Source organism: Globicephala melas, chromosome 1, assembly GCF_963455315.2.
Source record: "Globicephala melas chromosome 1, mGloMel1.2, whole genome shotgun sequence".
Lineage (NCBI taxonomy): Eukaryota > Metazoa > Chordata > Mammalia > Artiodactyla > Delphinidae > Globicephala > Globicephala melas.
Window position 1 is genome coordinate 144,446,559 of NC_083314.1, and position 20,096 is coordinate 144,466,654.

General features: G+C 51.2%; 1 protein-coding gene across 9 annotated transcripts; it reads left to right on the forward strand.

Annotated features, from left to right (window-relative positions):
- Nucleotides 1–1,349: 1,349 nt before the first annotated feature.
- CC2D1B (coiled-coil and C2 domain containing 1B) lies at nucleotides 1,350–17,147 on the forward strand. Of its 9 annotated transcripts, none has more exons than XM_060305534.2 (26): nucleotides 1,350–1,484; nucleotides 1,734–1,801; nucleotides 1,997–2,081; nucleotides 3,001–3,123; nucleotides 4,172–4,407; nucleotides 5,525–5,625; nucleotides 6,001–6,153; nucleotides 6,591–6,722; nucleotides 6,924–7,083; nucleotides 7,279–7,448; nucleotides 7,630–7,705; nucleotides 7,809–7,919; nucleotides 8,002–8,132; nucleotides 8,343–8,415; nucleotides 8,616–8,752; nucleotides 9,165–9,282; nucleotides 9,366–9,538; nucleotides 9,947–10,072; nucleotides 11,085–11,143; nucleotides 11,231–11,347; nucleotides 11,734–11,807; nucleotides 11,955–12,013; nucleotides 12,241–12,292; nucleotides 12,771–12,870; nucleotides 13,034–13,124; nucleotides 14,334–17,147. In XM_060305534.2, the coding sequence occupies exons 5-26, from the start codon at nucleotides 4,275–4,277 to the stop codon at nucleotides 14,460–14,462; spliced, it is 2,475 nt and encodes an 824-aa protein (XP_060161517.1). In that variant the 5' UTR covers nucleotides 1,350–1,484; nucleotides 1,734–1,801; nucleotides 1,997–2,081; nucleotides 3,001–3,123; nucleotides 4,172–4,274; the 3' UTR covers nucleotides 14,463–17,147. The 9 variants fall into 9 exon arrangements, with proteins under 9 accessions (XP_060161517.1, XP_060161509.1, XP_069901274.1 ...); XM_060305526.1 differs by having other exon boundaries at nucleotides 4,263–4,407; XM_070045173.1 differs by lacking the exon at nucleotides 5,525–5,625 and having other exon boundaries at nucleotides 4,263–4,407.
- The last annotated feature ends 2,949 nt before the right edge of the window (nucleotides 17,148–20,096 follow it).

Genomic DNA, 20,096 nt, shown 5'->3' on the forward strand with positions numbered 1-20,096 from the left:
TAACAATGATATAATGTCAAAGCTTGCAAAAAAAAATACTATGGTTTGCTTAAGGATGTACACATACATAGTAGAAATGCTCAGGAATAATAAACACCAAATTCAGGAGATTGAATATCTCTTTGGGAAAGGGTTGTAACATGAGAGGTGGCGAGGGGGCTTCAAGAGTATTGTACTGGTTTGTCTTAAACTTGCGGTAAGTGCCCATGTATTTGTTAATTCACACAATAAATAGTAACTATTTATTTAGTGCCTACTGTGTACCATGCACTGCCCTAGACACTGAAGTTAAAGAACAAACAAAAGCTCCTGCCTTTATGGAGTTTGCATTCTAGCAAATGTGAAATATTGTACATTTTTGTATGTCTTAAATGTTTCATTATAAAACATTTTAAAGTTTAATGAGAAGAAATATGGGAGTGAAACTTCCATTTTATTTCTTTTCAACATTTTTTTTTTTTTTTTGGCTTCTCTACCTTATGGCTTGCAGCCTCTTAGTTCCCAGACCAAGAACTGCAGTCGGGGCCTCAGCAGTGAGAGCACAGAGTCCTAACCTCTGGACCACCAGGGAGTTCCCTGAACATTCCATTTTAAAATAGTAAAGACAGTCTCTTCTTCAGGAAATCACCAAAAAGCAATAAGGAGGTGGAAAAGCTCTTTGTCCAAGGAAACTGGAAGATAAAAGTTTAGGAAATAGGCAGGAGGAAGTGATTTGCAAGGTTTTAGATGGAAGATTCCTTCCCCCTACCCTCCAATTGCATTGCATTGCCCTACCGGATAGCGGAGTAAGAACTTGGTGTTAAAAGACAGTAAGAACTGTCTGAAGTAACTTTATAAAGAGGTGCAATGAACACTGCCTTTCATATCTTAAGTATTCAACCCGCCTTCTGATTGGAAAAGGTACATTTAAGTGCTGAATAAGAATAAGATGGTGAGCCCCATTTCTCTTTCTTAGAGACTCAGTTACACAGGGCACTGCGGAAGATGGTGAGCAGAGAAACCGCTCCTCTAGGGCGGAGGCTGCACCATCCTCACCTCCACGCCGAGGGGCGGGACGAGGACTTGAGGCTAGATAAGTGAGCTTACGCCCAAACAGCCTCAGAGTGGGAGTGAGGGAGAAGCTTGGCGGCTAAATTGTATTAATAAATGGGCAAGGACAGGGTTCAAACCTGCTGCGTTTGCACAAGCAGCCGGACAACCCTGAACTGTACAACAACCCTCCGTGAAAACTTTGCGTTACCTGCCCGAAGGCGCCTGCGCGCTGAGAACCTCACCCTTGGAGTCACCTGTTGGAGCGCCACGCCCGCTTTGCCCTGCGCATGCGTAATACGCGCCGCACCAGTCGTGGAGTCACGTGTTAGAGCGCGAGGCGCCTCCCGCCGGGGCGCTTCCTGTTGAGGCTTCTTCGGCGGCCCAGGGGCCGCGGGAGGCCTGGGCGGTCCCCGGCGGGAGAAGGCCCGGGTCGGTTTCGGATCCGCCTCGAGGTATGCCGCGATCCCGCCCACTGGCGAGGGAAGAGGAGGGGACGGCGGGGGAGATGGAGGCGGCTGGGCAGGGCGGCGCGTCCTGCAGCTCGGGAGTGGGGTCCCCGGCTTCCCCTCCCCTGCGCACTCCCTGCCCTTCTCTCGCCTGATCCCGGGCCTGGTACAGCACCGCTGCCCCCAGCCCGGTGCCCCCGGAGCCGCAGACTTGGCGCGTCTCACTGACCCGCTGACTCCGTGTCACCCGCTCAGTTGACCGCCAGCTGTTCACCCAAGTCACTGAAATCTGACGCCTGGAGTCATCCTGAGCGCCCCCTCCCGTGAGTGCACTTCTAGTTAACCTCCGAGCCCTGTTGATTTTACCCCCTAACTGGAGTCGGTCCACTTCTCTCCATCCCCAATGCCGCCCCCACGCTGTCTCAGCTTCTCCCCTTTCGCCGAGACCGTTGCAAGATGCTCGGTGCCGAGACGGCTTCCAGCCTGGGTTCGCCCTCCTACTTCCTTCCTTTCTGCAGCCAGAGGGATGTTTCTGAATCGCCGACCTGATCGCATCACGTCCATTGCCTTCAGAATCATGCCCAAACTCCTTTAGGCTTAAAGGTTTTTCTCTTTTGCCCCTTGCTCACATTTTCAGCTTCGCTTGTACCATTTCTCGCCTCACACTTTATGCCCCACTAATCCCAGTATAGTTTTCCTGTGCAGGTCAAGCTGTTGTCACCTCAGAACCATTATCAGGTTGTTCCCTATGTTTGGAATCCTATTCCCCTTCCTTCCCCCCAAAACCTTCATAACTCAGCACAGGCACCACCGTCTCCAAGAAGCCTTTTCTCTCTGCTGGGTAAGGGGCCGCCCCTGGGCACCCATGGCCCCTGGCGCAGCCCTGTGTGGGTTTTGTCCAGTGATAAGGGACGCTCCACCATGTAAATGTTCTTTGAGGACTGACACCATGTCAGATTCATTCTTGCGCTCCCAATGCCCAGGACACTCTGATGCACAGTAGGTCCTATGAATGGTTGTGAGGTCTCTGAGTGAATCAGAATGCTGAGTCAGATTTCTCTAGAGCAGAACTGTCCAATAGAACTTTCTGCAGTGATGAAAATGTTCATTATTTGTGCTGGCTGATGGTAGCCACTAGCTGAGGAACAGGATTTTTAACTTGATTAAATTTAAACATACACAGCCACATATGGCTACTGTGTTTAACAGCACAGTTTTAGAGCCTTTCTGAATCCTACCCAGCCTTATACCCACCCTGTACCTAGAGTTACTTCCCTGAACCTGCCTTCTTAAGCCACTCACCACTCAACCACTTGGGTTTAATCCAAATTTGTCAGTCAGTTCGGTAACTTTTTATTGTGTCCACACTCCCCCCCTTAAGCCTATTAACAGGTGGCCACGTCCCTTTCATCTTCCATGGTGCTTGCTTCAGTGCTATACTTCCAGGGCTGGTGTTAAGCATTGCCTTCTTTCTCTGAGTTGGGAGTTTACTAACCACACCCATTGGGGGCGGGGCTTCTAGGCTGCTCCAGTCTGAGCCTCTTCGCCTCCCCATTAGAGGAGTGTCCAGGCTGCCAAGATGCCAGGGCCAAGACCTCGGAAGGGCCTTCAGGCCAGTGACCAGGGTGTGGCAGCTGCCAAGCAGGTACGGATATACAGCCTCCTTTACCTTCACCTTCACCTCTGGGTCAGTCTGAGCGTGAGGGTCTCTGACAACTCAGGCAAACTGGGTCATGTGTGTGGTTTCCCTGTTCGTCTAGAGACTTTGAGCCATGCCCCCTGGAGTTGGCAGAACCCTTAGAGACCCTCTGACCCGCCCCTGCCACACACATGTGGGAGATGAGGCCTGAACTCTCGTGTGTTTCATCCCAGGCTTCCTCCTGCCGTGGCCACCTCCGTGTGAATGCTCTGGAGGGTTCAGGAACCGCCAGAGTTCAGGGTGTTCTGATGGAGTCTCAGTGCGCTCATGGATTCCTCATTTAGGGCCACAGCTTTGCTTGCCCACAACTTGGGCTGTCGGGGACTGATGGGGTCTCTAATTTTTCTCCCTTTATTTCTTCTGGGTGCAAGTTCTGAGACTTCTTAGCCCATTTTTATTGTCTTAAAAGAGGCAGATAAGGGAGGTGGTAGGATAAGGGGCATAGACTCAAGACACAAGACCTTATTTTAAATTCTAGCTCTGCCACTTACAAGGCTGTCTCAGTTTCATCTGAAAATGGAGATAAAAATAGGACCTACCTTAGAGTAGTCAAAGTCATAGAGACAAAGAGTAGAATAGTGGTTATGGGGTGGGGGGGGCAATGGGGAGTTGTTTAATGGGTACAGAGTTTACAGAGTTTCAGTTTTGCAAGATAAGTGTTCTGTGGACGGATGGTGGTGATTGCTGCATAACAATGTGGATGTACTTAACGCCGCTGAACTCTACACTTAAAAACTGTTAAGATGGTGGTTTTCACACTACATGTGTTTTACCACAATTTAAAAGAAAATAGGACGTATCTCAGGATTATGAGAAGTAACTGAGATGGTCACAGAGAGTGCTGCTACGTACCCTGCCCGGCAGGTAGTGCTGTTAGTGTTGCTAGTAATCATAATGGTAGTGTGGTCTTACTGGGTTCTTTGTAGAGTCACCAGGGAGATAAGCATCCCAGGGGGTAATGTTGCAGGCCTCAGTTTCCCTTTCTGCACATTAGGCCCCACAGACAGCAAAGAAGCCACTGAGCTCCTGGAGGCTGGCTCTGGGGCTGGGCTCCACCCTCTGCCTCGTTGTGTGTCTCCTCTCAGCTTGGGCTGTTTATGGAGTTCAGCCCTGAGGACATGCTGATGGGGATGGAGGAGACTGAAGATGATGGGGACCTGGAGGCTGAGCTGCTGGCCCTCACTGGGGAAGCAGGGACCACAGGCAAGAAGCCAGCTCCCAAGGGGCAGGGTGAGTTTGGAGCACTTGATGCTGGGGCCAGGTGGGCTCTGCAGGGGGTGGGGAGCCGGCCAGATCATCCGGTCCTTCTGATATCCATGTCCCTTCTGCAGCATTCCCACCAAGAGGCCATCTTGCCCTGCTCACTTGGCTGTGTGATGGGGAGCTCACTCCTTTCTGGACTGCGCCCTCTCCCTTGTGGACAGTCAGCAGTCTGAGTTGCAGGCTGACTCAGGTCCCTATCCTTAGCCCTAGCCAGGGCCTGGTATAGACTAGGGGCTCAGCACAGGCTGAACTGGGCACATAATGAGTGCACAGAAATTGTGTCAAATGAATGAATAAGTGGTATCTCCCTCCCCAGCTTGGAAGAGGACAGAGACCTGAAGCCTGGGAGGGTCAGAGGGTCTAAACCAGGAACCCTTAGAGAGAACCATCTCCCATCCCGTGTGCTCCTGAGCTGAGGACAAGGAGAGGACCCAAGAAGGGGCTCACTGGTTGGGGAGAACGATGGCCATCACTTCTCTCTCAGTCCAAACCTGCTTTGGGTTTGATGAGCCTGGGTTTGAATCTTGGTTCTGCCATTTACCAGAATTGCAATGTTAGGAAAATTAATAAAGTTCTCAGTTTACTCATACATAAAATGTGGATAGTATTACCTGTCTTTTTTTATTTTTTTGGCTACACTGCACAGCTTGTGGGATCTTAGCTCCCCAACCAGGGATTGAACCCAGGCCCTCGGCAGTGAAAGCGCAGAGTCCTAACCTCTGGACCGCCAGGAGTTCCCAGTATTACCTATCTTGCAGAATTACTGTGAAGCTCAAATGAATGTTAAAAATCTTTATATATATGGGAAAGGTGTGGTTAGGGGGAATGGATGGATATGTCTGTGAATAACTTCCACAGCAAAAGTGCCAAGAAGGGAGCAGCTTGTTGCCTGTTGGAGGGCCTGGACAGGTTTCCCTGCTGAGGGTCTTCTGCACTGGGTCATAAAGGAAGAGCAGAGGTGGGACTTTGGCTGTCGAGGGGAAGGAGGATTTCTACCTGGGTGTGCCTGCCAGCTCAGTGGATTGAAGTCCCTCCTTTACTCCTTGGGAATCTTCTCTGAGTTGCTGTGACCCTCTTCCCCCAGCCCCACTGCCTATGGCCCACATCGAGAAGTTGGCGGCAGACTGCCTGCGGGATGTGGAGGAGGAGGAGGAGGAAGGGCTGGAGGACGATGCAGACTTGCTGGTGCGTCTGCCGGGCTGGTGTTGGAGGGCTCTGTGGTCAAGCCTGCGGAGGAGGCCTGGGGTGCTTCCCTCTGTGTGCGCTGATGTTGACTGAGTGCCTTGCCCTTCTTGGGCCCTTTTCCTGACTGTGTGGTGTGAGATCTGTCCCCTTTGATGTGTGGTCTGAGCTCTGTACTTGGGGATTTTCAGATTTGGAGGCTTCACTGATTTCAAGCCTATCCCTGGTCAGATTAAAGGAGTGTTTTGGTAAAGGGGACTTTCAGGCACAGTGAGTGATACTGGGAAATACTGCTGGGGGAGAGTGTCCTTGATTCTCGGGTCCTGTCGTGGGTATGGTCATGAGGCTCCCCAGCTCCTGGGACTTGTGTCTCCCCAGACTGAGCTGCAGGAGGTCCTGGGTGCAGATGAGGAGGCTGGGCCCTTGGATGGCGAGGAGACAGCCAGCCCAGGTGGCTCTGAGAAGGAACAGGAGAACATTGAACCTCCAGTGCAGACAGCTCTCCTAACAGCTTCAGTCCCAGAGGCTCAGGTGGGTTCTGGAGGGTCCATCGTGCCTTTGTGCATGTCCTTTGTGCCTGCATGTCCATGTATAACACACACGGAGCACGGCTTGCCTGGGAATACTGTGAACTCTTTCCAGGGCCCTCCTTCAGCAGCTGCCCCAAGCAGAGGCTGAGCCCAAGAAACTCCTTGGTGGTTGCCGGCCTCAAAGGCCTCTCTGTTCTCCCAGACCGCCCCCTGCAGCCATTTCCTGGCCTCCACAGATTGTCTGGGCCTCTGTGTTTGCCTCTGACATGGCCTCTGGCCTCTCCAGTGAGTCTTTGCCTCCCACCTTGAGGCTTTTAGGTTCTTCCTTCTCCTTGAATCCAAGAGCTTCGTTTTCCGGGGCAGCTTCCTTGCAGGGAGGGAGCAGCAAGGGCCTGGCTGGCCCTGGAGTGGTGGGGCCCTGAACTCAAGTATCTACAGGCTGGAGGGGCTCAGGCTCAGGGGCTGCAGGCTCTGCTGGAGGATCGGATCCACAACTACCAGGAGGCGGTGGCCAGTGCCAAGGAGACAGGTGAAGCGGCCAAAGCCAGGCGCTGTGAGCGCGGCCTAAAGGTGGGTTGGGCTCGGCTGGGGAGCAGGGCTAGTCGTGGGGCTGAGGGCGGTGAGGGCAGAGGGTGAGGCACAGGAGGAGCTTGGGCCAGCGGAGGGGAAGCCTCCCCGCCAGCCTCGCAGAGGGGAAGGATCCTGGGCCTGTCTTTGAGCAGGGTCCAGGCTGTGATGGCTGGCTAGGTTTCTGGTTCTTCTCTCCCTCAGACTCTGGAGTCCCAGCTGGCTGCTGTGAGGAAAGGCAGGAAGATCAGTGAGGATGAGATCCCACCTCCAGTGGCCTTGGGCAAGAGGCCCCTGGCCCCTCAGGAAACAACCAGCAGGAGCCCTGAAGCAGAAGCCCCAGCTCCCCCCTCCGTGGAGCCAGGTATCTGGAGAGAGTCAGATCCCATCCTGGTTCCCAAGGTCAGAGCCCAAGGCCTGCCTCCCCATCCTGCCATTGTTCCCTTGCTGTCAGTCACACCTTCCCTAAGAGGTCCTCAGGCCAACCAGACCTGGAGGCACTGGTGACCTTCTTCTTTGACCTTCATGTCCTCTCTGTGGACTTTTTGTTTCTCCATAGACAACCCCTCCCAGCCTGAGACAAGCCCTAGTATTTCTGGGCCCCCTGATTCAGACGCAGACCCACGGGCCTTGCTGGTGGCCCGACAGAGAGAGTACAAAGTGGCTGCCCTGAACGCCAAGCGGGCTGGAGACCTAGATCGTGCCCGAGAGCTCATGAGGATTGGGAAGGTATGGCATCTGGTTCAGAGGTCCTGTGTCCAATCCCTCATTTCACAGATGGGGCGGTGACCTGCTCAAGGTCACACAGCTCGACTGGGCTTCAGTGAGACTGGCCTGAGGGGGAATTTTTCATCCCAGATCCTTGGGGTTCCCTGGCTTATGCCCACACCTGCTTTTCTTCCTGCTGCAGAGATTTGGGGCCGTCCTGGAGGCCCTGGAGAAGGGGCAGCCTGTGGACCTGAGTGCCATGCCCCCAGCACCTGAGGGTCAGTGTGGGAATGGGCGGGGGGAGCCTGCTCAGGCTGGGGCTGGGGCTGGCCAGGCACCCCACCCACACCTACATCTACACCTCTGCTCTGGGTCCCCCAGACCTGAAGCCCCTCCCACAGGCTTCCAAGGCCTCCACAGCACCCGCAGAGGTACACCCAGCAGTAGAGCGAGTGCAGCCAGTGATGGCCCCTGACATCCCGGCCGCCCCAGGTAGGACCGGATGATGAGACTATGGAGTGGGGGCCTGGGGGGAGGCAGGCAGAGCTGAGGCCGTCTCCTTTCTCCTTTCAAGTGGCCCCTACTGAGCCACAGACAGTGCTAGACGCCCTGCAGCAGAGGCTGAACAAGTACCGTGAGGCAGGCACCCAGGCTCGGGGCACTGGGGATGAGCGCAAGGCCCGGATGCACGAGCGCATTGCCAAGGTGGGCCTGCAGCCTCCCTCCTTGGCTGGCTGCTGTCTGTCTGCTCCCTGGTCTTTGAGTCTTCGTCTGTCTGTCTGTCTCTGGAGCTCTTGCTGCCTCGGGGGCGCTTTTTCCTCCTGGGGCTGCTGTCTTTGTCCTCTTCCTGTCTCTCCCTGAGTGGAGCCTGCAGACTGCTGCCCACCATCAACCCCTCCCTTCCTTCCCTTGCAGCAATATCAAGATGCCATTCGAGCCCACCGAGCAGGACGGAAAGTTGACTTTGCTGAGTTGCCTGTTCCTCCAGGTGAGTGGGGCTTGGCCTGGGGGCTTATGAGGTCCCTGAGCAGGATGGGGGGAAGGGGAAATGATTTCTCACAGATCTGCCTCCGCTCTGGGGGAGGCACCCATCCCAGCCGTGCCCAGGAGGACCCACACAGGACCGGCAGCAATCGGGTGCCTCCCCAGGGCTACCCGCACCCTCTCCCCGTTGTCTCTCTTCTACAGGATTCCCCCCTATACCTGGCTGGGAGTGCACTGTGCGTACTGAGGAGGACGTGGTGGCAGCTACTTTAGCAGCTGCCCAGAAACTGGCCTCCTCGGAGGATGCAGCCCCCGCAGAGGAAGACGAGGACGAGGACAAGGTTTGGCTGAGTGCCCGAGGCTCCAGGGGTTGGTGGGGGAAACAGCAGATGAGGGGTGAACCCAAACACTGGTGTCCAGCGAGGTAGATATTCTTTCTTCTACTTTACAGAGAAAAAACTTGGGCAAGGGCACCCAGCTAGGAATTAGCAGAGCTGGATTCAGACCAAGGTGTTTCTGACTCCAGAGCCCAGGTTTGATCCCCGTTACCTTGCTGTCTCATGTTGGGAGGTTAGCTCAGAGAGCTTTTGAGGCGGCTTCTAGCTCTGAGACTCTCTAGGGCCCACGAGGGAAAGCCATTCCTTTCAGGTCACACAGTAAATAGTACAGTGTTAGGAAGAGAGCCCGAGTCTGGAAACTGCCATGGCCGGGGTGGGGAACAGCCTCCTGTGACAGCCTCCTGGGCACCTGCAGGATGAGCCCCCAGCCCAGGCCCCAGGGGCCAAGAAGCCAGCACAGCCTCTGGTCCCTTCATCCCGGCCCCTGCCTGAGCCCAAAGCCTCGAGTTCTAAGGAGTCACTGAGTCCGGCTGGTGAGTTGGGGAGAAGAGGGATGGAGGAGTGAAGGCTCTAGTGAGAGGCAGGCATGGCTCTGACCAGCATCCCCTCCCTCCAGTGCGAGAACAGGTGGCCCTCCTGCAGGCACGGAAACTGCAGTACCAGCGGGCAGCCCTGCAGGCCAAGCGTGGCCAGGACCTGGAGCAGGCCAAAGCCCATCTGCGGGTGGCCAAATCCCTTGAGGCTCAGATCATCCAGGTGCGGGCTGGCCGACCTGTGGACCTCTCCAAGGTGAGTGTCGCCTGGTTAATGAGCAGCAGGACTTCTCAGGCAGAGAGGTGGGTGGCCGGCTGGACATGCAGACTGAACAAGGTGGCTGCTTGGAGGAGGTGGAACCTGAGTAGGATGTGGTGACAGCTGAGAAAGCCTTGTGCTTATGCATCTCTCTGTCCCAGGACGCCAAGAGAGGCCAGGGGAGGCCAGGGGGGCTGCCTGTGGTGAGAGCTGACAAGGACGGGCAAGGCCAGAGGAAAGCAGAGCATTGTAGCAGCCTGGGATAGGATGGCAGGCAATGAGTTCCCATCACTGGAGGTTACTAGAGGCTGGAGAAACATTTCGTTTGGATTCCTGTGTCTGTTAGGCTCAGTAGAGGAATAATCTAACTCTTGAGGCCCCTGAGGGGCCTTTTGACCTGGGCAGGTGCCTTCACCCTTAACGGATGAGGAGGGCGACTTCATCCTGATCCACCATGAGGACCTGCGACTCTCTCAGAAGGCTGAGGAGGTGTATGCCCAGCTACAAAAAATGCTTCTGGAGCAACATGAGGTCAGTAAACTGCTTGTCTGTCCTCCCTTTTCAGTGCCCACAGCCTCCCCTTGGTGAAAGGCAAGATAGGATTCAAATTCTAGCTCTTCTACTTACTTGGCTGTGTGATCTTGGGTAAGGCACTTCCCTTCTCTGAACCACATTTTCCTCATCTATAAAATGGATGATTAATGCCCCTCTTGCCAGGGTGGTTAGGAAGTTCAAACAGAGTGCAGGGGGAATTACTTTGAAGATGGGAGGAAGAAGTGTTTGGGGAGACAGATATGCGTGCACGTGTGTGTGTGTGTGTGTGTGTGTGTGTGTGTGTATGTATGTATGTAAGATATACATAGATGTATAACTGGGTGTATGTGTATCTATCTGAACGGCTGCCTGCAAGTCTGCTTTCTAAAGTGATGTTTCTATTAGGTTTTTTTTTTAATGTATTAATTAGTTTATTTTTGGCTGCCTTGGGTCTTTTTTGCTGCGCGTGGGCTTTCTCTAGTTGCGGCAAGCTGGGGCTACTCTTCATTGCCGTGTGCGGGCTTCTTATTGCCGTGGCTTCTCTTGTTGTGGAGCACAGGCTCTAGGAGCACAGGCTTCAGTAGTTGTGGCTCGCGGGCTCAATAGTTGTGGCTCGTGGGCTCTAGAGCTCAGGCTCAGTAGTTGTGGCGCACAGGCTTAGTTGCTCCGCGGCATGTGGGATCTGCCCAGACCAGGGCTCGAACTCGTGTCCCCTGAATTGGCAGGCGGATTCTTAACCACTGCGCCACCAGGGAAGTCCCTTTCTGTTAGGTTTTAATGAAGAATAGGAGTTTGCTAAGGGAATTTAGGGGAATGGCTATCCTCAGGAGAGGAAACAGCAAAAACTCAGAGAAGTGCAATGGGACTTGGGAGCAGTGAACTTGAGGTACGTGTTGGAGGAGAGGGGTGAGGCTACAGAAGGTTGGACCTTTCAGAAGTCAGGCCTCGAAGGCCAACCTAGATGGGTCCTGCTCTGGACTCTGGATTCACTCTGAGCCCCCATTTTCAGAAGTGTGTGCTGTTCTCCAAGCAGTTTATGCACCAGGGCAATGTGGCTGAGACTACCCGGTAAGTGCGGGGCTGGGGCTGGAGCTTGTGGGGTGGGGAGCAGAAAATGAGCCCTGCCATGCTGATGTGCACACCTGTCCCTGTCAGGTTTGAGAATCTTGCTCAAGACCGCAAGAAGCAGCTTGAGATCCTGCAGCTGGCCCAGGCCCAGGGCCTTGACCCTCCCAGCCACCACTTTGAGCTGAAGACATTCCAAACTGTGAGGTGCCAAAGCCTAAGGGAGACCGTGGCTCCAGGCAGGGACTGGGCAAGAAGCTGGGAGCCAGGGGTGGAGACTTAGGCCCCTTGAGTGAAGCTTCCCAGGCTTGACCCTGAAGTAGGCCCTGGGGCTGGGGAGCAGTAGGACATGGTGCCTATCTGTGAGGAGGGACTCAGAGCTGTGTGGTGGCTGGGGAAAGAGCCCTGGACTAGGGGTCACAGACCGAGGTCTGCACGCCAGCTCTGCTGCTTCTACTCAGACAAGCTTTGCTTCCCTGGGCCCACTCTCCTCTTGTCCACCACCCTGCTGGGTAGGCAGCCACTGGAAGAGGGGACCTTTTCCTACTGCTCTCCTTCACTTTGGGCTCTTTCTCCTTGCTTCGTGGCTCTAGGATCTTCGCAGAACTGAACAGCACAGAAATGCATCTGATTGTTGTCCGGGGAATGAACCTCCCAGCCCCTCCAGGTAGCCCTAGGGCCACCCCTACTCTAAGAGGCACTTGTCTAGACTCTCCACTCCTGGCTGCTTAAGGAGGCACTGGCTCTCCCTCTGCATCAAGTGCTGGACTCCTGGCTACTCCCTCTGACCCTGACTCCTGCTTCTCCTTCATAGGGGTGACCCCTGATGACTTGGATGCTTTTGTGCGGTTTGAGTTCCACTATCCTAATTTGGTGAGATTCAGGTAGCAATAGGATCCTGTGAACCCCATCTTCCCTTCCAGGGCCCTGTGCTCTATTTCTCCCCATCCCTGGAGTCTGGCTATAGGGAGGGGTTTGAAGACCCTTGGGCCCATTCCCTCTGTGGGTCCCTTCCCTCAGCATTGATGTAGCCCAGAGGTCCTGGCCCTGTAGCTCTGTTTTTTCAAGCTGTCCTGACTCCTCTCTTCTCACTGCTTTAGGACCAGGCTCAAAAAAACAAAACAGCTGTGGTGAAAAACACAAATTCTCCAGGTGAGGACCCACGTGAGGGCTGCTTTCTCCTCCCTCTCACCCTCTGATATATCTGTGCAGCACTTGTGTTTCCAGAGTGCTTTCAGATCTATTATCTTACTTGGTCTTCTCAGCTTAGGAGATAAAGGCAGGTATTACTACTACTTCTCTAAGGTAATTGGGGAAACTGAAGCTCAGAGAGGTAGAGGGACTTGCCTAGGGCCTCACAGCAAGGAGATGGTGGAAACAGGACTTGAATCCAGGAATCCTGACTCCAAATTCCAAGCCTTTCCCATTTTGGTTTGATCTGTGTCTAACAAGAACTGTCCACGTGGACTTCAAGGCCAGGACCTCGATGCTCTCTCTACCTCCCTCTGGTGGCAGTGACTCCAAATTGCAGGCAGCAAGATTGAGAGGAGAGGCCAGCCCTGAGCCAGTTTCTACTTCGTCAGGAAATCCCTGAGAGCCAAGTTCCTCTGTGTTCTCCCCACTCTTGCAGAATTTAATCAGCTCTTCAAACTAAACATCAACCGAAACCACCGGGGCTTCAGGAGGGTGATTCAAAGCAAAGGAATCAAGTTTGAAATCTTCCACAAAGGGTGAGGGCTCTGGTCAGTCACACTGCCAAGGTGGGCTGGGGGGAAGGATTGGTTTCTGTTGCTGCTGCTGCCCCTACTATTCAGTTTTCTTGTGCTGGGTTTAGCCAGCTCACTTCTGCCTTCCCTGCCCAGTCCAATCCTCTGCTGACTCTTGGCTTTCCAGATCCTTCTTCAGAAGTGACAAGCTGGTCGGCACAGCCCACCTGAAACTGGAGCGTCTGGAGAATGAGTGTGAGATCAGGGAGATTGTGGAGGTAGGGTGGGCAAATCGGAGGACTTGGCAAGAAAAGAGCCAACGTTCACTGAACATCAGTCCCTGTTGTGGGTTTTCTGTGCCCATTAATTTAAAAATATCCATAAGTGTGCTATAGAGTATGTGCTATGCCCATTTCACAAATGAAGAGATTCAGAGGGTCTGAGAAAATTTCACAGCGTCACCCAGAGAGGAAGTAGCTACAGTCCTTCCAAGACGCTCTGCACTACTCAGGCTCCCAGGGACGGTGGACTAGGGGGCTTTTGAGGGGCCTGATCACAGCTGTCAACTTGGCACACACAGATTCCTAGGTGTCTGGGGGCAGGTTATGGTTGAGGCAGTTGTCTGGCAACGTGGTGAAGTAGAACAAGCTCTGGACATAAAGTTGATAATGTATTTCCTGAGGAGGGACCCACCAGAACACAGCTAGTCCGTGTTTAGGAATCAGCCCCAGACAGCTCCTTAAGCTTCCCTGAACTCACTGAATTTCACAGGGACTCCCAGAACTTGCCCCTGATGACGAGGCAACTAAGGTTCCCAGAGGAGAAGGGTGTTCCACAAGCTCGGACAGAGCCTCTCTGGCACAACTAGGCCCAGACCCTGGCTGATGCCTTCGTAGGCTGGGGCTTTTCCCACTACATTGCCTCTGCCTGTTAGGGGGAGTTCTTAAGTGGGGCCTGTATCAGCCCCAGTGAGGTTGGTTAGACTTCACAATTCTGTAGCACTGCTTTGAACTCCAGCCGCCCCGTCTCCTGCATAGGAGGGAAGTAGCGTGGCGGCTGGAAAGACAAGCACGTCCTGACCTTGCTGCACAGTGGCTGTGTGATGGTATCATTCACTTCTCTGGGCCATCTGTGAACTGAAGTTTTGGGCTCAGTGATTTTTCAGGCTGCACCTTGAAGCCAGAGCATTTCTTCCAGGAGTTGCCAAGGGGACTGTGGGGAAAATTGAGTAAGCAGAGCTCTAGGTTTCTCACTTCCACTTCAGAGCATTGGTGCTTATTTGGATTTACATATGACTTTTTAAATAAGACTTACCTAAAACCACCACCATCAAACAGCAGGAGGGTGGGGTTGTCCTGAGATGGAGACTCTGGTGTTGAGATGCAGGATGCTTTTAGCTCCTCTCTCCTCACCTGTGAGCACAGGGAGCTCCCTGCTCCCCACCCCTTCCCCCTCAGTTACCATCTCCCTCTCCGTGGTCCTCACAGGTCCTGGACGGAAGGAAGCCCACTGGGGGCAAGCTGGAGGTGAAGGTGAGGCTGCGGGAGCCTCTGAGTGGCCAGGATGTGCAGATGGTCACCGAGAACTGGCTGGTCCTGGAGCCCAGGGGCCTGTGAGGTGGGCAGCTCTCTGGGCCCTTAGAACCTCTGTCCCCTGCTCACTGCCTGGGCCCTCCAGGGACCCTTCCAGTACTCAACTCATATCTAAGGAGAAAGCCTAGGAATTTCTCATCTGTGAGGAAGACCAAGAGGCAAAACTGTTGGTTGGGTAGTGCTCAGGCTCAGTGTCTCATGATCTTCAGCAGAACTGGGGAAGGAAGTTAACTTTCCCAGTTCTGTCTTCAGGAAACCCTTTCTAAAATCTACTTGTACATTCACTGCAGTTTAGACTTCCTGAGCTTTGTGCCCTTGTGCAACAGAGGGTCAATGTAGGGAGTGGAGTCAGGCCAGCAATTCCTCTCCAGCTTCCCCCCACCCCCGGCTTTGCTGGCGATAGCGGTCATTGTACATAAAGGAGATGCTGCTGCACAAGCACCAAAGGCCTGTTAAGTACTTGCATATTGACCAGGCCCTAGTCTTTCCTGTTGCTGGCCCCTCCCCAGGCCTCCACCCAAACAGGCTGGATTCCAAGATTCCCCCTACCCCTCCGTCTGGGGGAGGGCAAGGACAGCCTCACTGCTCTGCCATGGAGCCTTGTCACCCCTTAACCCCTGGGTAGCAACTGCTTGCAGCTTGCCCCAGCCCCCAGTTGCACCATTTCTAGATGTGCCTTTAAAAGATAGAACTGTAAGGGATGGGAAAACTCGAGTGTGATCTGGACACCCCACCACACCCCCTGCTTAGGGTGGGGGCAGGGTTCTGTGACTCCAGGTGGCCAGTGGCAGCCTATCCCACACAACTCAGTTTACCCCCTCAGTTTGCCCTGCCTGTGCCTGTGCCTTGGTTCCTGACAGCTGCTGCACTAGCCTCCCTGCTTCTCAGAGCTCTCAGTGGAAGTTTGTTCAGGACTGTGTGGTGGGAAGTAAGGGTAGGGCTGTGTTGGGTTTGGTCCATGTACCTAAGACTGAAAGAATGTTAACTAGGAAAGAAAAACTATATATATATGTGTATATATATTATGTAGCTGATTTTATTTAAGAAACTAGGTCTAATTAATTAACTCATTGTAGGGGATTTACACTCTCCTCACAAAGTAACCATGAAAGTCCTAAACAAAAGCCCTGCTGCTCCCTGTCACTTTTTAAAGCCAGAGTGGCAGTAACATTTGTTAATTGACAGAAACTGCTGCTATGGCTTCCTCTAGAGACAGGGCAGGGGAAGCCTTGCCTCTTCAGCTCATCACCTAGGGAAATCCCTTCGTTTCTTCCCAAGAAATTCTCCTTTGGCTCTGTTTTTCTGAATGGATGGAAATAATGGAGGGATTTATAGTTGCAACAGATTTAATGTTCAAAACTGCAATATTCTACATCTCTTAGAAATAAACTTTAATACCGCATCTTTTTCCCCCCTTTTTTTGAAGCATTAAGTTCAACAAAGCATTCCTGAAGATAATTTTCTAAGGCTTTATGTAAAGCAGATACATTCAACTTACTGATCACTATAGCATTGCAAATGCACACCTCGGGGATTGAGCTTTTGTGTGTGTGTCTTTTTCTGGGATGGAGCCGGACCATGCTTCCCTGCCCTTAAGAGCAGAGCTTACAGTGGGTAACAGAGCAGGGACAACAAATAACTTTTCTGAGAGCTTGCTGGCCAGTCTTACCTATCAGAGTGAACTACCAAAAATTCCACCGATGTGAGCCTTAACCCTTAAATGCAGTCATATCTATATGTCGTACAAGCAGCCATCTAGAATGAAAAGGAGGGTTGTTAGCCCTCCTAAGGTGGCCTAGAGCAAAGAGGGGTGGCAAAGAGGGTTCCTGACTCAACCTAGTCTTCCCCGCAGGGTTTGCACCCAACTCACCAGTGCTAAGAGGGCTTGAAGCTTCTGCCAGCCCTAGGAATTTCTAAACTCTCCTCTGCTAGAAATTTGATAGGAAGTTTTCTGTGGCTCAGAGATTTCCCATCATAACCTGTTCAATTTCATTCTGCTTAACTGCCCTTTGCTTTTTGGAAAACAGAACTTCCAGGCTGAGAGAGGCAAGACAAAGCCGCCCACTGGACTTAGAGACTAAGGTTCTTAAAAGGCCTTTGTTTTAGCCATGGCATGTAGGGGTCACTGGCATGGGAGGAGCCTGCCCAGCTTCATCTTCTCCTAAGATTTATCCAGATGCAGCAACTCAGCATCGCAGATTAGTGACTTATGAGCAGTTGAGAACCAGCCACAACCCAAATCATTTTTAAATTTTAAAATTTCTTTTCAATTTAGTGCAAGGCACATTTTCTTTTGAATTAGTGAACTGAATAAAATATGGAAGAAATTTATCTCAGGAAGTCTTGCTCACAATTAAAGGGCAGACTAGTTTATTATTTTCCTTTCTTATAGCACTATTCTGAAACCTGCATTGTTGCTTCCCAATTTTTGAGTGCTTGTTTTCCAAATATGTGTGGGCAGCTCTTAAAAGATCTTGCCCCTTAAGTAAAGGCTACAGGGCTTCCCTGGTGGCGCAGTGGTTGAGAGTCCGCCTGCCGATGCAGGGGACATGGGTTCGTGCCCCGGTCCTGGAAGATCCCACATGCTGCAGAGCGGCTGGGCCCGTGAGCCATGGCCGCCGAGCCTGCGCGTCCGGAGCCTGTGCTCTGCAACGGGAGAGGCCACAACGGTGAGAGGCCCACGTACCGCAAAAAAAAAAAAAAAGTAAAGGCAACTGCTTTTAAGATGAAACTGTGGAGCTGAGACTGGTAGAAGGTAGAGGCAGGTAGCTTGCACCTGGTCCAGTTCCATCACAGATAGATTCTTCGCTTCTCTGGGCCTCAGCTTCCCAAACTCTAAAATGGGCGTTATCATTCCTATTCTGCTCCTTATCCCTTCTGGCTACATTACAATCCTCCAAATCCCATTACTGTCATTATTAAAATTATTTTAGCATTATTATTAAAATAGAAACCACCGTCACAAACTTGCTCTAGAAACAGTGTTAAGCAGATTGCTTGCTTGTTGTCTGAAATGCATTAAATGCATAAATTATTCCCCAGATGACTATTTATGATAGAAGTAAATTCAGTTGGAAATTCTGAGCTCACCAGCATTCAGGAAACACTGTGCATGAGGGAAGACACTAGATGGGAACTTATACAGGGCAAAGTTGCATATTTCTGTAGCCCTAGAGTCTGGTAGGTGCTCAGATAAGAGGTGATAAAAAGAAATGGAGAAACTACACTGCCGAGCATTTGGTAAGAATTTAGTTTTTAAAAATTTAATGTTACCAGAATGGCAATTTCTGTTCCTCTTTATAAGGATCTCTGTATCTCAATCTAAGTTTACATTATAGAAGAATCTGCCTTATTTAGAAATGTGATGTTTCAGTTCTATACAACATACAGTGTATAAAAACAAAAATGAAACGAGGGAAAACAGTGAACTAGCTTTGGCTATTTTATGCCCAGTTCCACAAGATGATTTTACTAAACATAAAGGACATTTTATGCAATTGAGAATGGACCTGACTGTGCAGGGCCAGAGCAGGGGAATTTAAAAGTTTGCACTGATCCCAAAAGGTATGGATAACTGCAAGATCTATTTAGGTGGCAGGAAGAAAGGTAACTTCTCTAGGAGGACAGGACCAAGGGAGCCACAGCTCCTACAGAAGCTCCGATTTATATTTAGACCAAGCTAGATGTTACACCCAAATACCTACTACCAGTATTATTAACGCTGTTATTAATACCCGTTATTAACAAGTGCATCCTGTGCCTGGCAGGTTTGGGGGGTGACAGTCCAAGGGCTCGGTCCTTACAAGCTGGTGTTCGGTGGACTCCCATTCTTTTCTTGCCTTAGAAGCTCCAAGTCTACGGGAAAGGTCACAATCCCAGCTCTCTGCAGCCACCATCAGCAAAGGCTGTGGAGAGGCAGATGTAGAAGGTTGATTTCCCCCACCACGGAAGAGAACTATACCTAGCTAGACACACTTGGGCCTCAGAAAACAGCTGTTGCCCTAAACGTAGTTCCACAGCCTGTAATTGCCAAGTGCTAAGCCCAGCTCCAGCCACTGAGGAGCAGCCTCTCACTGTCTCAGAGGCCCGCGCTAGCTTCCAGGGGCTTCTTGGAGTTGTGCTTTCACTGAAGAGGGACCAACCTCTCGCTTGGCCTGGGTGTTTAGAAGATGCCAGTGCCAAGGAAGTGAGTTGCCCTAGAGCAGTGTTTTTCAAACTGTGGGTTGTGAAATCTATTTGGTCTGTGACCAAAATAAATTCTTAATGAAGGAGAAAATGATCAGAGTGCATCACATATATTATTTGGTAAACCAAATATTATTTGGTAAATAATTTGGTAAATCAAATCTTGGCTTCTAATACCACTTCCTCTTAAAAAAAAAAAAACAAAACAAAAAAAACAGGCTGATTCCAAGGCTGGGACAGGGTTAGCCCAAGATGGCCCTGGGGCATCTTGTTAGGCCAGAAAAGGAAGTGTTCAGAAAAATGTTAGGAGCATGTCACAAGGATGTGGGAGCTCACCTGAGGGGTTCTCTCTGGCCAAAGCTGAGACCATTTGAGCACCAAAATAATGAATCAGAACCATTCAAAAAGTAATCCCAAGTCCATAATGAAAACTAATTACATGAATAAATAAGAAAGAAGGGCTTTTGCTTATAGATAATCAAGTGCAACTGATAAAGGTAGAGGAAGTGCTGGAATTGAGAAATCATTTGTAGCCATTATAGTAAAAGATCAATTCAGACAGGAAACATCAGAGAATGCTAACTTGTAAGGGGAAATTTCAGTGAGCAAGATATCTGCATGATCTGCAAATATCTCTACACGTATTGGTTATTTGTTCCAAGGGGGAAAATATACAGTGGACAAACTGGACCACACCTTGACCAGGTGATGAAAATTTACCATCAGTGAGGGGCAGAAGGACATTAAGTAACCCCTAATGTGGGTCACTTAAGTGACCCCTGTTGTGTCCTAAGAAGGACACAACATCACTTAGGTAGGATTCTGGCCAACAATGTGTAATTCACCTAATTATGAGGAAATACCAACTGAATGCAAAATGAGGCATTTTCTATTAAGAAATGAGTTGGGGGAACCTTATTCACCAAAAATACCAATGACGTAAAAGATAAAGGTGAGTCATGACAGCAACTTACCATGTCTGTCTTATCATGCTGGAAGCTTCACTGGAGGGGACAGATGCTAGGTTAAAGTATCACACCGAAGTTGAGAACTGTCCTATGGTTATGTAAGAAAATGTGCTAATTTTTAGGAAACAAACATTCAAGTATTTAGGGATAAAGGGCTATGATGTATGCAACTTACTCTCAAGTGCCTCAATTTTTTATGGAGAGAGAAAAGGAAAGGAACACTGATAAAGCAAATGAGTTAATCTGTGAACAATAGCTGAATCTGGGTAAAGCATACGTAGGTGGTGGTGGTGGTGGACTTTTTAACTTGCCACTTTCCTGGAAGTTTAAATTATTTCTCAATAAAATATTTTTTTAAATACCTATGGTGTAGGGAATTCCCTGGTGGTCCAGTGGTTAGGACTCTGCACTTTCACTGCCAGGGCCCAGGTTCGATTCCCTGGTCAGGGAACTAAGATCCTGCAAGCGGCAGGGCATGGCATGGCATAAAATAAAATATCTCTAG

What these genes read in the sequence shown, in the direction of transcription:
- CC2D1B (XM_060305526.1), top strand. Translation starts at nt 3,058, where the DNA reads ATGCCAGGGCCAAGACCTCGGAAGGGCCTTCAGGCCAGTGACCAGGGT. An exon ending in TGACATCCCGGCCGCCCCAG is followed by an intron (nt 7,920 to 8,001) that starts GTAGGACCGGAT and finishes TCTCCTTTCAAG; the next exon opens with TGGCCCCTACTGAGCCACAG. An exon ending in GAACCTCCCAGCCCCTCCAG is followed by an intron (nt 11,808 to 11,954) that starts GTAGCCCTAGGG and finishes TCTCCTTCATAG; the next exon opens with GGGTGACCCCTGATGACTTG.